The sequence below is a fragment of the Cygnus atratus genome, chromosome 4 (genome assembly GCF_013377495.2).
Source record: "Cygnus atratus isolate AKBS03 ecotype Queensland, Australia chromosome 4, CAtr_DNAZoo_HiC_assembly, whole genome shotgun sequence".
NCBI lineage: Eukaryota > Metazoa > Chordata > Aves > Anseriformes > Anatidae > Cygnus > Cygnus atratus.
In genome coordinates, this window is record NC_066365.1 from 73520271 (window position 1) to 73534749 (window position 14479).

General features: G+C 37.1%; 1 protein-coding gene across 3 annotated transcripts in view; it reads right to left on the reverse strand.

Moving 5' to 3' along the window:
- Nucleotides 1–14479, reverse strand: part of CTNNA2 (catenin alpha 2) — a 476528-nt gene that overhangs the window by 52047 nt on the left and 410002 nt on the right. For all 3 annotated transcript variants that reach the window (XM_035547255.2, XM_035547256.2, XM_035547253.1), the window contains exons 10-12: nucleotides 12464–12556; nucleotides 12027–12183; nucleotides 8477–8677 (exon numbers count right to left, since the gene is read on the reverse strand). In XM_035547255.2, coding sequence (XP_035403148.1) covers nucleotides 8477–8677; nucleotides 12027–12183; nucleotides 12464–12556 — 451 coding nt within the window. The remainder of the gene's footprint in view (nucleotides 1–8476; nucleotides 8678–12026; nucleotides 12184–12463; nucleotides 12557–14479) is intronic.

A 14479-nucleotide genomic window follows, 5' to 3' on the forward strand; every position in this document is an offset into this window, starting at 1 on the left:
GAAGGGACCTCCAGAGATCATCTAGTCCAACCCCCCTGCTCAAGCATAGTCACCTAGAGCATGTTACACAGGATTGCATCCAGGCAGGCTCTGAATATCTCCAAAGAAGGAGACTCCACAACTTCTCTGAGCAGCCTGTTCCAGCGCTCCGTCACCCAAACCATAAAGATGTTCTTCCTCATGTGGCAATGAAACTTCCTGTTGTTCAGTTTATACTCCAATCCCTTCACTATCTTTATGGCTCTACACTAGACCCTCTCAAGTTCTACAACCCTCTTGTACTGGGAAGCCCAGAACTGCACACAATACTCCAGGTGTGGCCTCACTAGGGCAGAGCAGAGGGGGGGATCACCTCCCTCGACCTGCTGTCCACACTCCTCCTGATGCCGGCTAGGATCCCATTAGCCTTCTTGGCCACAAGGGCACATTGTTGGCTCATGGTTAACTTGTCCACCAAAACCTCCAGGGCCCCCTCTGCAGAGCTGCTCTCCAGCAGGTCAGCCCCCAACCTGTACTGGTGACTGGGGTTGTTCCTCCTCAGGTGAAGGACCCTGCACCTGCCCTTGTTGAACCTCATGAGGTTCCTCACTGCCCAACTCTCCAGCCTATCCAGGTCCCTCTGAATGGCCACACAGGCCTCTAGTGTGTCAACTTCCACAAACTCCTGAAGAAAATAAAAGATAAGATAAAGATGATTATTTTTTGTTCACCATTGTAACTGATGTCTGTGCTTGCTATATATATTGTAATTTATATGACTTTTTATTTGGGCTACAATTGTTTTCCTTTTATTTTTTTTTCTTTTACTTGACCTATGAATATGAAAGCACACGTGGAAAAAGCATGACAAGACACATTCTCTATCTGTTGTGCTAGACTGGTCAAAAGCAGACCCTCTAAAATCATAGCCTTAGGCACAGAAATCGTCAAGGAAAATGCGGAAGTGAAACATTTTAAGTGATTATTTACTTGCTAAATCAGAACTCCTCCCAGTATCATGGAAATAGGCACTCAAATATTTAATAGGCAGCTATAGTGTCTTTGTTCAGCACCACATCCAGCAAAATATGCTATAGGAAGCAACACTCCTTACCAGAAATAAACATTTAATTTCTGAAAGACATTTTAAACTCATATATTACTTTACTAGTGCAATGCTATTGGACTTACTACAACACTTTTCTTGAAATGGATACACAAGAGGAATGAATAGGGACAGGTCAAAGCAGAACCCAATTGTCAAAGGATAATAGGATCTTCCATTTTTTTCCACATTCTCTCTATATAGGATTTTATCCCCTCCTAGCTAACTGTCAAAGTCCTTCAGCTCAGTCAGTGAAGCCTTACACCTATAAGGTCCTGGGCTGAAGCTCTACAGATCATTTTTCTTACTATGCCACTGAAATATGCAGAAATGACTCCATTGATTATTTCACGAAGCAGCAATAGTAGATTCGTAAACATCAGGTCCTGGGAGAGGAGATGGAGAACTACCATTTGTTCATTTTGGTGACTACATACTCATTCTTGATCACGTGTATTATTACTATGGTGACTGCTGACTGCATGTAAAAGATTCTTTCACCAATTTTGACCTTGCAGATCTGGCTACAGTTTACTCCTTAATTTATATTATTACCTGTGAACATTATCTGCCTTTTAAAAATGGAAATAGCTATTAAACTACATTACGAACCATTTCCTTGCCAATCATATTTTTACATCAGTGCTTACTTCTGATTAGATAAGCATGAAAAAACATCTTAAACTAATAAGATGCTATTTCTTAAAGTTTCTCTAAATTGTCATTTGATGCAGTAAAGTTTTTGGAAATTGAGTTAAGATCTGTGTTATTCTCCAGCAAAGGTTATTGGTCCACATTTGAGGAGACCCATGACAGCGATGTATGGGGAATACCTAACTCAGTTGTACCCACAAAATCTCCAGTCTTTTTTATCTGTCATTTACTGGACAAAGAGGGATATTGTTAGGCTGACAGTAGAGGAGCTACAAGCAGAATTCAGACAGACACCAAAACTAGAGTTGACACTTGTAAATGCATCAGACAGGTGATGGTTCATTTATTACATTGAGAGACATTGGCTATCAATTTTAAATTCAGAAGTAAATCAATACTTTGGGGGAAAAATTAAATACTAGTTTCTTAGTTTGAGCTGTGGTCTTGACAACAGTTATACATACACTAAGACTGAAAAATGTGATCCATTAACATCTCTTGGTCTAACTACATGAATTAAATCAGGCACCTGCATAAATGTTGACAGAATCAGGTCCCAAGTTAATAGCAACATTTCTAATTTACTGACGGCCTTATCATTCTAACAAATACAAATTTTAAAGCTTTTCTGTATGTGTCTTTTCAGTGGCACCGAATGTAAGATCATTGCCAACAAAATCTAGGTTGAACTGCTGCTGGGTTGCTAGGCTGAACACTGTTCCCTGGGGAACACTACCAGTGATCAGTCGCCAGGTGGATTTCACTCTGTTCACCACCACTCTCTGGGCCCAGCCATCCAGCCAGTTTTCAACCCAGCAAAGCGTGTACCTGTCCAAGCCATGGGCTGCCAGCTTTTCCAGCAGAATACTGTGGGAGACCATTTCAAAGGCCATGCTGAAGTCTAGGTAGACTACATCAACAGCCTTTCCCTCATCCACCAGGCAGGTTACTTGGTCATAGGAGATAAGGTTGGTTAATTAATTTCATTAATTTTGTCATCCTTATCTTGAACTTCTTCCACTTCTGGAAGATTTTTAAGTTGTGGAGATCAAAGCTGAAACAACTATTTGGGGCATTAAGTGAATATCCTCCTTAACATACAGGCTAATGTCTTAAACACTGATTTGAGTGATATTGTGCACAGAAAAGGTATCTGTGCCCAGCTGTCCATACTGATGAAACATTTTTTTCTGAGAGGATGAATTAGCTCAGAGCTTTCCTGTCAGTGCAGATAATGTAGTTTAAATTGTTCCTTTTACCTAGAGAAATTACATAAAATTATATTTTATTGTCATCTTTCTGATACAGAAACTCCCCTACTCTCACCTGATGAACCAGCTTTTTCCTTTTGGCAAATTTTGCTTCTGTCTATTCACTTGTTAAACAATATATTATACAAAATCAACCACAGTGCTGACCCCTGATGCATTACAGGATTTATTTTTTTGCCTGCTGAGAAACAGTCATTTATGCTTTGCTTCTGCCTTGTAAACCAGTTCTTAATCCACCAAAGACCTTAACATACACTCCATGGTTACCCATTTTCCAAACAGCTGTGTATGAACAACTTTATGAAAAGCCTTTAAAAATTCAAATCAGTTACATTATATTCTCCTTTAGTATTATACTCCATTTTTAAACTCTAAAAGTGCAGAGAAAAAGAAACAATATTGAAAGTTTTAGACACCGTAGTGATTTAATCATCTCTTATGTGTCTCATTTAATTGTTTTATAATATATCCTGCATGATTTCTCACTGTATTTCTCCACATATTGAAGATGGACTCTGGTTAAAAATTCTTTGAATCAAACCAAGCACTTCCTTGAAATATGAATGTAATGTTGGGTATTCACTGGTCCTTTTGTAAAATACATTATCTTTAAATAATGCATTAAATGTTTTTTGTTGGTGATACCTTGATCTCTGGATTTCAGTCCAGCAAAATTTTAAAGAAAATGCTGCAGTGCTTTGCAGAATAAAAGCCATAATTTCATAAGAGTCCTTGGATAAATGATCTCATGTTCTCAGGATGATGGCATCCATAAATTGTACTATAACCACCTGAAACTCACATAAAACATGAATTTAACATCATTCATTTTTAAAATAGTCTCCATTTTAGAATTTTTAGCTCTCTCTCAGAGTCAATCGGCTTTTTTTTTTTTTTTTTTTGGATTACAGCTATGCTTAAATTCATCTTCTTGCTTCTACATTTTGGTTGATTTCATATCACTGCTGAAAAATCCACCTTTACTACGTTTTAGTATTAGCTTTGATAACATCATTGAGCTGCTTTTGCCTAGTGATAAATATCTTTAAAGTTTGTCCTACTCACACTGATAAAACTCTCACAGGCTTATTGCTGAATTGCCAGGAGAGCTGATTTTAAACTTTAGTCCATTCTGATAAAGACAAAATAAAGAATTTGAGTTAAAATAGAAGTTGGAGAGTGACCTACTTAAAAAAGACCTGACAGTTAGCAGGTTACTAGGATATTTCTAAAACATGCTAAAAGATGAAAATCACATTTCTGGCCTGAATCAGATGGTAGATGATTTCAAAATTTCCACTGTCATTCACAGGAGCTTTTAACCCAAATACTAAATACTGCATAACCCAAATACTGCATCTTCCCACGTGCTTTCCGGACATCCCAATGCAAACTGAAAAGAAAAAAAAAAAAAAAAGGTATTGGAAAGTTTTCCACAGCCCTTTCCAGACAGTTCTGGCTCCACTTGTTTGGAAACTCATGCTTCTTCCCTTCAGTTGTTACATCCTGTCAAGCAATTGCTAAGTAGACCTTGATCTCCTCTGTATTAAAGGCAATGGAATACTTTTGCTAGGCTTTGGTCACTGCTGGGACAGGGTGCTCAGCAGTATGAAAGATCTTAATATTTAAACAGAAATCATGTTTTGTCTTCTTTTACTCCCTTGTGCTGCCTTTTGCCTCTTTCCTTCCTTTCACCTTCCCTTTCTCCTTCCTTTTCCTTTCCACCCTTCTCTCCTTCATACTTTCTTCGACCATATGTAGCAGAATTATATTTTATGTATTTTTCTGAATTCTTTAACTTCACATTTATCTACAAATGCTAAATAAATGCTGATGGTAAATAGCAAGGAAAAATTCAACAGGAGCCATCAGCACATCCCTGACTGCCAATCCTTGGGCTGTGTCTGGCCCTGGTTTCCCTCACTGGGAAAATCCTGACCTCCAGCTGTAGGCTGACATCCCAGCCTGGCCCCAGCCCATCCCTGTCCCCACAGTGATGCCCAGAGCTGGAGCTGCTCGAGGAAACCACTGGCCCTTGCTCTTTAGGAAAAATAAAGATATTAGGAAAACTTCACTGTGCCCCAAACAAAACAAAAACAAGCAAACAAAAATGAAACCCTGAAGCTTTGGTTTACTCCTGCAGACAATTAGCATCCACTGAAATCTGTGTTTTGTCTTTGTTCCAAGCAAGCCCTGTTGACTCAATGGTTTTATAGTTTTCATCTTGGATTTATAAGAATGTCAGCAAATGAGAGTCAAGCTTTTATTTTGTTTTTAAAGGAAAATGAAAGTACCCAATTTAAAAAAGACATTAACCAATACCTCACTATGTAATAATACTCTCAGAGACAATAATCTAGCCTCTAACAAGTAGCTGGCTATAAAGTCAGTGGGTTAGTCAAGCACAGCCAAGAAAGCACTGAAACACTGGAAAAAACAGCAGTATATTTTAAAGGAGCTGTAGGTTGTAAATTAAAACAACAGACAAATAAAACTTCAAGGTGAAACCAGTTATTAAACGAAGATTTGCATGGTTGCATTTTCTCAAAACCTATTAACATCACTTACATAAAGATGAACTTCCCCAAAAAAACATTAGCAACGTGTTTCTCTTTCAAAAAAAGTGTGTCTGTATTTCTTTACTATCTGTGGATCAAACCCACTACTCACTTAACTATGAAACCCCTTGAAAGGGAGGTTTACAAGTTAAGAGAAGTGTTCCTTTCCTGAACTGATAGTTAAAAGTAAATAATAATTATAAAAGAAATATGTTCTGCTTATTTCCTTTCCATTGTCATTCAACTAAATTTTCTCCAGCTTTCCAAAGCACTTCATTTAAAAATAAATAAATGTTCTATTAAAAATAAAGAGGGAAAAAAAAGGATAAGATGTTTATAATTGGGTTTCTTACTGAGATTTTGGTAGGTGGAGCGTGACTAAATAAATCATTCATCATTTGTGACTGTTTGATAAAATCTGCACTGGATCTCAAGCTAATGACTAGAATAAATATGTAAGTATACATTCATAGATACTCATATACATAGCTGTACAGATGCATGTGTAGACTGAAACCAGTTTGGGGGGAGAGGACAGGAATATAAATGGGAGAGACAGAGAATGGCATAGGATGGTCTAAATACCATTTTCAGCACTTTATCCTAGGGTCACAAAATGAGTTAATAAAGTTTACCTTTTTTAATTATCAATCACAGAGAAACAATAATTAGTCCCTTTGTAAAAGGTCTAAAAAGCTTCAGATAGAAATAGTAGTGTATTGTGTAGTGTAGCTTGGCTTTTTCTCTTTTTGGTTTATTACTCACAAGTTTACTTACATTTTACTAAGTACAAAATAAGTAATAACTTTGACTTTGAGGAACAGTTACTTAGTTTTACACATTGAGTCCAGCATTAATAAATGGATGTTGTCAAGATGCACTTAGTTCAGAGCTTCTAAAACTTAGTTATAAATCAAATTATATCAAACAACGTTAAATACAGAATGTAAGCATTCCCTGTGCCTATTGTTGTTTTACTTACTTATGTTGTAACTGACAGCTACTCCTTTGAAAAAATAATAGTAAAAGTTTTTCCATAACATTAGGTCAGAAATATTAGCTGAATAAAAAGTCTGAAAAGATGTATTTTTTTTTACTTTATAAATAAATGTTATTGTTAAAAGCGAGATTTTGAAGAATTCTTCCTATCAAAAGGAGAGGTTACCACAGAGTGCAACAAAATATTTTACTGTAACAAACCGAACAGATTACTTTCTTTCAGTTACCTCATAATACCAGTTCATAAACTTTCACAGCTAAGTTAAATTTCCAGTACTCATTTCATTGATCTCTCATTGATTACATAAAAAAATAGGGGGACTAATGACAACCGTTTTCTGATCCTCTTTCGCTTCTTCCACATGAAAAAACTCAGAGACTCTTAAATAGCATCATTAAACTTTGCGGAAGAAAAGAGGCAAGCTTTATTGCATTATCTTCTAGCTGTACAGAAAAAAAATTGACCCTCTAAGTTCAGCCAGAAGTGATGTGAACATGATTGTTGCATGGGAAATAGCCGTGTAAAGATAAATGGAGCATGTACCATAGGCTGGAGATTACAGTTCTGATCTCCAGACTCCTCCCAGAAATGTGTCTGTGCAGCTCACAGCAGAGTCTATGAAAGTTAATTTCTAGAAGTGTTGAATCGCTGGTGTGAACCTACAGTGTGTGTGTTCAAGGCAAAGCTTTCTGGTCACAGGCACAATTGTAGAAATCCATGTTTCAGATGTAATATAGAGTAAATCACAAAGAGAAGCCAGAAAAAGAAAGAATACATGATTCTTGTTGCAATTTGCCTGTGGAAATAGGGCTTGGGGTTAGTCCTTGAGCTAAAAGACAATTAGGTGGGGACAACAATAATACAACAACCAATATTAAATAATTCTTTTATCTCATTTTGTTGACTTCTGTTCTAAAAGCTAACCCAGAGGCAGGCAGTGCTACAATAGTTTTTGCTTTTTTATCTCACAGGGAGGTGTTTGTTTTGTCTGACATTACATTTGCCATGTCTTGAACTGGTGCATTCTCACTTGGTCCTTCTAAAACAATCTTGAGTATTTTAAAGCCTAGGGCAGCCAGACAGGGGAAGATCTGTTCAGCCATTTTCAGGCATCTACACTACATGCATCTTTATAATAGTTGGTCCCTTGTACCATGAGTGGAGATCTAGTCCATAAAGTCAATGAAATCCGAAGTATGATTCATCTGAACAAATGTAGTCCTTTGCTTTCAGATGGGAGCTCTTGATAGTACTGCCTGCACTGAACAATTCAGCTGCACATAGCAACAGATAATATTGAGTATAAAGGAGTCTAAAATGACCAGCATAGATGTAATCAAACTAGATGTAATCACTTAGATGAATCCAATCTCTGGTTTGTGAAGGCAAAAAGAGGTTACAAACAATCTTTTTTTTCCCCCAATCTATCTATCCACGTAATCTAGCAGACTTTTATATTTTTTTTTTCAATCAGATAATATATTTTCACTTGCTCAAATGTATTTTCAATGAAAAATTGTTTTGTTTAGAAACACTTCAGTCACCAGCAAGTACATTCACCTGCGCAGACCACAGAGTAATGTTTGTAATGATTTTCTAGACACACAAAACATAATCAGCAGACTCAGTTCTTGAAGAAAAGGCTGTGTATTATTTACTGAAATACACTGCAACTTTGATAAAGTAGACTATCTTTGATGGGTCACTGAATCTCTTCTCTTATACAGCTCTTGTCAATACGACTGCCGCAGTAGCACGGAGTAGAGAATAACAAAAGCACTCATTGTCATTAATTTGTTTGTTTAGATCTCATTTTCAAGCACAGATTCCCCTCTGAGTTACAGACTTCAGAAAATTAACTGAAGGTTTTAAGTGACTTAATATTGAACAATATTTCAAATATACTTACCAGTTTCAGAAAGCAGTTTGGTAGCTTCCAGTACCTTCTCAGTATAAACTCCTGTTTCATAGTTTTCCATCTCTGCATTAATGATGTGAATAACTCTGGCTGCACGGCCCCGGATGGCCCCAGCAGTTCTGTCTAGGGTATCAACATCCCCCTCTTGCAGAGCAATCACACACTTATTCACATCCTCTAGAATATGATTTTCTGGAAAGTACGAAAAAAGATAAAACAAATATAAGCCTCATTTCATTTCATTCTCTGCCATAGCAAAGCTTCCTGATTTGGGTAAATGACAAACAGCAATACATTAAAAAATTGATATTTATCTTATGCAACATCTGTCTTTAAAAGGTAGTGGGCTATGTCCCTTTACCTATGCTGAGAGTACCAACCTATAATTATTTGAAAAGTTGTCATATTAATTTCAAATATCACATCTATGATAATGACAACGTAATAAAAATCAGTGCAAAAATGAACACGATCAGATATTATGCAGATACTCTCATAAACAGTTGTGCAATTTTCTGAAGATGAATTTACCCATTTCTATAAACATTTAATATGTATGCTTCGTTTGTGCCTAAATAAGTTAGAAAACAAAATGAACCGTTTTGAAACGGCAACAGCAAATAGCCTTTTGCTCTTGCGATAGCCTCCCAGCAAATAGCAGCGAGTCTGTGCACGAGCAGTTCATCTCTGCTGATCCATGCCATCTGCACTGAGATTAAAGTGTGGATATCTCATGACACATAGTATAATCATATGTGACTGTGCATATTCTGAAATAACAGTTGACTACAGTGAGCCTGCTCAGATGATGGAATATCAAGTGGGCTTATGGAAATCTTGGGAGCTGCACTGGTTTTTCTTGGCTCAGAATCGGGCCATCTACTCTCACATGCTGCAGCATTGTAGTTTGTGTGATATTCTCACAGATAACATGAAAGGATGAAGCTGATTCTGACTAGCTCAGACATAGTTTCCCTCCAGCCAGTACAGTTAAAAATGATTTCAATAATAAAACCATGACTGAATTTCTTGTTTGAGCTAACTCACTCCGAGAAACTCAGCAACTCTAAACAGCACCATACTTTTCTGCCACAGCCACCAGGAAACTGAAAATTAAATGCTGTTCTTTTAAAATAAAATCAATCAGTTCATCAACTACTTTTTTTTTTTTTTAATTATCCTTTGCCACAAAAATAGAGTGACACATAAGCTCCACTGTTAAAAATCCCAATGTTGGACCATTTGAGGGTTCCAGAAATGTTTTACCTAATGTTGAATTTTAAACTGTAACAACTCTGAATGAAAACTGGAAGTCTTCTGCGCTGCCAATCAGAGTAATTTGAAAGGCAAAACTCTCCATCAACATTTAAAAAAAAGAAATGTTTTCTTGAAATATTTCTTTGCTACTTCCTCCTAACCATTGCCATTTGCTTTACAGTGTCATGGCCAAATTTTGTCTCACAAGAAGTACTTTCTGAACATGAACAGGCACTGTGCTTGGAATACAAAGTAATTTATTAAAATTATGGTCATCCTTCCCATCCTTCTTTTGATAGCCACTGTATTAATAAAACATGCCATCAACTGTGACACTCAATATGAAGGGGAGGAAGTGTCATTTCATGAGATACGTTTAATCAGACACCAGGCCGTTTTTGATGCTTCACTGGTTTAACAACTGAAAATAAAACTACTCTGCGTAATCTAAGGCTTCCAAGCTTGGAGCTAGCAGTGACAGGCTTTCTGGATGCATTAGATGTTTTCTTATTTTTAATACAAATATATGTCTGTGGACAGTATTAGAAAGAAATCTAAAAACAATAAATATACTCAATAAACATACTAACTTCCCAGCTGCCTTGGGAAGTTTGGATCTAAAGCCAGTTATTCCAAGTCAAGGCTACATCAACATATGTGTTATGAGAAAATATGACCTGAGAAAAACAAAAAATAAAAATGTCATCTATTTAAATAACTTCTGATTTTATGAATACAAGTGTTTGGAGTGAATAACAGTCCCCAAACAAATAATGAAATGGCTATTCAGAGCGTGAAATGGCTATTCATCTCTTCAGCGCGTGGACTGGGTCTGCAGTTTACATCTTGCTCTGCCCTTTCCTTGCAGAACTAGGTCTGCTGAAAAGTGTTTGTATCCTCAAATAAAAACCTACCATTCTGAAGTACCCTTTTATTCTGAGAGTTCATTTTCTTGTCATGGCTTACAGTAAACACTCTAGCAGTGGTCTTGAACAGTGGAGTGTAGTCATACTTAACCAAATCACTTCCTTGTTACTGATAATAGTGGGATACAACCAAACAAAATGAAGAGCAAAGTGAAAAAGAATCTTATTCTCTGAAAAAGTACATAAATATATATATATTTTTGTCCAAAGATATTTAACTTTTATTTGGAAATTAAGGAAATGTCAAGGAAAACAACATAGAGTGCAACAAAATTAAAATATCTCCTGAATTTTGGCTCTTCTGTGAGGTTAGCTTGCTGCAAACTAACCTTGGCACTCCACAACCGTATTCACAAAAAATAAACTAAACTCTTTCAAACTGACATAGGAAAATTATTTTTCTGCAGCAGATACTTAGTCCAGGACATGCAGCACTTCTAACTATAGTATTCAGTGTACATGACTCTACCATAACAATACACTCTGCTACAAGTTGCAGCACTTTACAAGGAGGATGGAGAAAAGTTAGTGACTCAAAGAATCACAGAATCACTAAGGTTGTAAAAGACCTCCAAGATCAGAGTCAATGTCCCTCCCTTGTCCACCCTTTCTCTACATAAGGACTAAAATACTTTGTTTTTGTAAGAGTTTGTTTCACATTATAGTCCTTCCAAGAAAGCTTAGACAGCTGCACAGATTTGCTATTTCTACTGCTACTTTTCCACCTGGATGCATTGCTGCACCAATAGCAGTGGGACCCAGAAATGCTTTCTAACTCTCTGAAAATGTTCACAGTGGTCATGTCCTGACAGCGTGCCTAGATGAGCCTCATACACAGCATCTGCTTATTTCCTTTCTTCCTATCCATGTTCAGAGCCTGGTGATTTGGTATGGAAGTTCAGGGGGTCAGGATTGTGTGGTACTTCTGCCACACTGCTTAGACAACTTATCTGAGCAAGGCTACAAAATAAAGTAAGGAAAGTTCATCTTTCCTCCTCTTGAATACAACTGCATGAGGACTCTAACAGTTTTTACAAATACTGTCCCGCTTTTCACAAGTCAGTAATACATTTTCAAAAGGTGGCCAAAATTTTACTTTGTGCCGGAGCTGAAACTAAAATTCTCTGTAGAAATAGAGGCACATATAGGATGCTGTTTTCTGGAGACAAAAAGCCAACCATTGCTACCAGGGACTAATTGGCATAGCTTGGTTGCTCCCATTGGGTGCAGAAGATCAGTATTCCAGTAAGGATGGAATAATACAATAATGATCCTTTAGTAATTATAGCTTTTCTCTCCTCTGACCCATTACTTTAATTTAGCAATGAATTTTTAGAAGACTCCCTTGATCCCAGTACCTGAAACAGAGAGAAAATCATCCACTGAAGTGATGTCATCAACGGCTTCGGTGAGAACTCGCACTTGTTTCTCCCACTGATCTTTAAAGACGTCCATGTTGTCCTGTGCTACTTTGCTCTGGGGTCTGGCGGCCAATGTGAGTGCAGCATTTATTACCTGTTATTCAAAATCAGGTGTTACAAAGGGTGGCAACAATTTTCACAAGGTAGAGAACAGACACTTAGATTAAAGACACTTAAAAATACAGCATTACACCCCATTCAACACCTATGTCTCAAGATATGAAATTTTTCCCAGTTTGTACAAAGCAGGCAACAGTTTCGTGACAAAGACAAAGCTGTAATCTTCAAGTGGGATGTTTTTCCTGTGTCCGCTACCTGATGCTTTTTAATGCTGAAAGAGTTTTTGAGTACTTTTTAGCACAAATCTTACTTACCTGTGGGCACAGACTATCAATCTGTGTTGCTGCCATACGCACTAACTTCACACCTTCTTCATTGTTTGAGATTGAACAGGCCAGATTTGCAACCTACAATGAAATAAGCAGAATGAGAATCAAGTGTGAGGCAAATGAGCCATTTTATACCTTTTTCTCTACTTATTGAGCCTTGGCTAGAATGAAAGAATTGTATACAAGAGGCACGATGCAGGATTTTCTGTACTGATGAAGAAAAACTGACATAGATTATTTCCTAACTAGCAAAACTGAGCTAGTCATCTTCTTCATTAGATTTTTCCCCAAATCTTCCCTTGCTGTCAAGTGCTTTGCTTCCTCTTCTAAAGCCTGAGAATAATCTTCTGAGAAGTCATATGGAGAATGTAGAGCAGCATCTAAACAATTATCTATAAGTTTTCCTTTTATTAACTGTGTCCATTACAAACAATGGTAAACAGACGTATCCATACACTCTTCAGTTTTGCAAAATTAAAAAATTTTGATGTCCTAACATATGGCATGCTTTGAGACACATAAACAAAACTCTGACATTTTTACTGATACTGTGAAATGACATTTATCTTGAGTATCCAATTATTTCAGATCCCTATGGTATTAAGAATGTCAAAATTACCTGAATTCTCAGGTGGACCTGTTTGTTTGTATGTGACTGTCTACCCTAGAGTAAAATGTCCATCAGCGAGTATCATAACTTGGCCAGTTAAAATGTCTTTTGAAAGCCTCATTGTGTAAAGTATGCTTAAAGATCTCCTTTAAAAATGTAGGAATCTACAAGGCACAGTTTTGGGAAGTCTGAACCTCATAAGACTGAAGGCTGTTTGGAGATGAAGGCAGGAGAGGCTTAGAGGGACACCTAAATGAGATCTAGCAATCAGCACATGCCTCCAGACACCACAGAGCTGACTCTTTGCAGCTTGGATACAAGCTGCAGAATATGTCCTCACAGCCCCTACAGTACTTCTTTCAAAAAAAACCCATCCCCTAAAGCTGTGTGCCAAGTCCACGAATCTGCCATGGGTTTTCAAAACAGCAATTCATTTCACAGTGCACATAATTATGCTCATCAGTGAGGTTTAAATCACAAAGGTACATTCTGGGAGGGGGAATACATATTTTTCTTTTAATCATCTGGAAGTATGGCTCTTAATTCTCATCTACATTAAAACAAACTTATAAAATTTTAAATATGCTTCCTTGATATTATTCACTGTGCCTGAAGGCATAACTATCAGTTGGAAATGATTCATGAATTAGTTCAAATACCCCCATCTTTCCAATTTTCCTCCAGTCTCCCCTTGTGGTATTAATCTGTTCTCGTCTCCAGTGCACATCGCCACATTAGCCCTGGTCCATCTGTTCTTCATAGAACCTATTTCACTTCACAGTTATGTGGAACGTGGTTTGCATATATCACAGTGCCAAAGCTCAGGGAAGAAAAGAACCTAAGGCTTCAAAGAATCTTGCAGGCATTTCCTAGTCAAGTTTTTATCAAAATGTTGTGATTTTTATTTTCATCTCATGGTGAGACAAATGAGTTAGTCTGTTTGTTAACAGCCTTACAGCGCTCATGTCAAAAACATTCTCCAAAGCTGACATCTTCCAATTAATTTACCATTTTCTGTAGTCCCTTCTTTGCGCACATCAAACAGACCACTTCAATCTTCATGAGAAACAAAAGCTAAGCAGGATAATAATTAGAATGAAGTAACACGAGTAGAAATTACAGACCTTAAAAACTAGCAAATGGTATTAAGTTCAGCAAAAGCTATCTTCCTGTATTTAAAATAAGTGCTTTTTAGATTGCCCTTTCATTTTGTGATTATCATGATGAAAATCTGTCCTAAGGCTCCAGATGCACGATATGTCTTACTTTTTCTCAGATAGCAGTGAGATATGAGACTGAGAGAGGCTGGGTGTCATGAAATGGCAATCAAACTATTAAGCAGCTCTTTTTCTTTGAGGTCTCTTGAAGGAAAACTTTGCAGAACAAAGTCA